The sequence below is a fragment of the Limulus polyphemus genome, unplaced genomic scaffold (assembly GCF_000517525.1).
Source record: "Limulus polyphemus unplaced genomic scaffold, Limulus_polyphemus-2.1.2 Scaffold8646, whole genome shotgun sequence".
Taxonomy (NCBI): Eukaryota; Metazoa; Arthropoda; class Merostomata; order Xiphosura; family Limulidae; genus Limulus; species Limulus polyphemus.
This window is the reverse complement of record NW_013674256.1, coordinates 18,357-20,557: the sequence shown is the minus strand read 5'-3', so window position 1 is coordinate 20,557 and position 2,201 is coordinate 18,357. Positions and strand designations below refer to the sequence as shown.

Sequence of the window (2,201 nt, the reverse complement as noted above, 5' to 3'; positions counted from 1 at the left end):
AACCTATATACATATATAATGTATAATAATTGAAATTTGACTGTATTTCACAAAATACTAGTCCACTAAAACACAGCTAAGACAGGTTACTGTGTAAAGACCAAAAGTCAGTTTTATGTTATTGGATACGGTATCATGAGTGCACGTGTGCCGTGTGATTGTAACATCAGTATTGTTAGCCAGGCATGGCTGAAAGGTCAATATAATAAAAATAATAAATATATATATAAATGTATAAAGTTATGAAATTTAAGCTATTTAGTCTAAACATCTATGTTTTCGTGTTAGAATTTGTGTTCATTCTCGAATGAAAGAAGCATAATTTATATTTATTTCCTAATTTTTTATGGTGGTTACAGGATCGGTCAAATCTACTGAACCCATACAGAGATTTGTTAGTGTAAATAACAGATAAAATATAAAACATTTTCTTGAGAAACATTTGATAACTATCTGGATGTTATAAAGATTTCACATGTGAAATTTGAAAATTTTCTGATGCATAAAAGTATTTTTAATCTTAAAATGAAAATTACTTTGCATGTTTGATAGAGGAGAGTCTTAAACCTCTTTAAATTTTACTACCTATTAAAATATCAATAAATAATTTCAAAATATAGCTGTACACAAAACTTAATACCTAATAACTGTTAATTTGTTATCTCATTCCAAAATAATTGGTGAGAGCTGTTGTGGATGAAAATAATACAAAATGAAGGAGACTAAGAAAAGAAAGAATAATACCAGTTGGAAGATCAGAGCAAAAGAAACTGTATAGGAATATGATTTTCTGTCTGAGAGACAGAATAGTTGGAAAAAAATATTACAAATACATTAAGAACAAAGAAGATATTATAAAGAAGAAAATAAAAGTAAAATAGAAGTTTTAAAAGAGTCAAATATACAGAGTGTCTTAAAATGTGTTCAGACAAATGAAAAAATATATAATGAATGACTATAGACATAAGGAGTATGTATGTATGTATGATATGTGTATGCAAGTTGAACAGTTGTTAAAATAAAGGTTAATACTGGACTATGCCTATAAATATGGACCTTCGAGACACCATATATAACTAGTCCAAGGAGTGGGTAAACAATGGAGAATTGGAAAATGCTTGCAGAAAAAGTAGGGAGAAATTGGTCGAAAGGAAGAGGTGAGAGGACAAAGAGAAAAATATGAAAGTGACAATAAGTTTTATCTAACTCATATAAGACAGATTTTATTTATTTATTATCATAGATTTAGTTGAAAGTTTTATTAGTATGTGTAATATTATATGGAAATCCTGTTCTACTTAGTACTTTGTGTTTAGTGATTAAAATTTGAAACAAGGTGTTGTAATTCTCACTTTCTTTCACTCTGTTAAACAGTTAAACATTCTATTAAACAGTTAAAGCTTGTTGAAAAAATGGTGAATTGACTTATCAATAGAACTTTCTGTTTGGCATTGAAAACTGTTTACATTGGATTGTTTTTATATTTTTAAGGATTTTATTTATTTATGGTTGATTTTTAAATGGTGACATTTTTTTGTATAATACTGTATCATTGGAATATGGCTAGAAATATTTGAGATTGTAAATTGTAATGATATTCTTATTGTGAAACTTATGATTACAATACTTCTGTTCCACAGTTGCTGAAAGGCGTCACAATTGCATCTGGAGGAGTTTTACCAAAAATTCACCCTGAGCTTCTGGCAAAGAAGAAAGGTGGCAAGTTTGTCATGGTTGCAACACCACACTCTCCTGGTTCTACAGCTTCTTCTTCTGGTGTCATTGCTTCAAAAAAGCCAAAAATAACTCCAAAAAAAGGTCCTGGAAGTCCTGGCAAAGGAAAGGGAAAAGGCAAAGGAAAGGTAAATGACCGTCATAAAGATTTTATCATAAATAATAAGCTTAAGACAGAAGTATTTCCTCTTCACAGGTTTAGAGTATGTAGTTATGTAAAGCAGTTCAAATACTCATTCAGCATCATCCATATTGCTACCTGCAGGATATTCCATATTACCTTCTATGGCATCATCCTTATTATCTCCTGCAGCATCGTCCATATTACCTCCTGCAGCATCGTCCATATTACCTCCTGCGGTATCATTCATATTATGTCCTGCGGCATCATCCATATTACCTTTACACAGCATCATCCATATTACCTTTACACAGCATCTTCAATATTACCTTTACACAGCATCTTC

At 30.4% G+C, this 2,201-nt stretch overlaps 1 protein-coding gene across 1 annotated transcript in view; it reads left to right on the top strand.

The window, feature by feature from the left end:
- The window catches only part of LOC106475479 (core histone macro-H2A.1-like), a gene marked incomplete at its 3' end in the record, with an annotated part of 29,231 nt that overhangs the window by 9,220 nt on the left and 17,810 nt on the right, over positions 1-2,201 (top strand). The window contains exon 3 of the mRNA XM_013936160.1: positions 1,641-1,862. Within this exon, the coding sequence (XP_013791614.1) occupies positions 1,641-1,862 (222 nt within the window). The remainder of the gene's footprint in view (positions 1-1,640; positions 1,863-2,201) is intronic.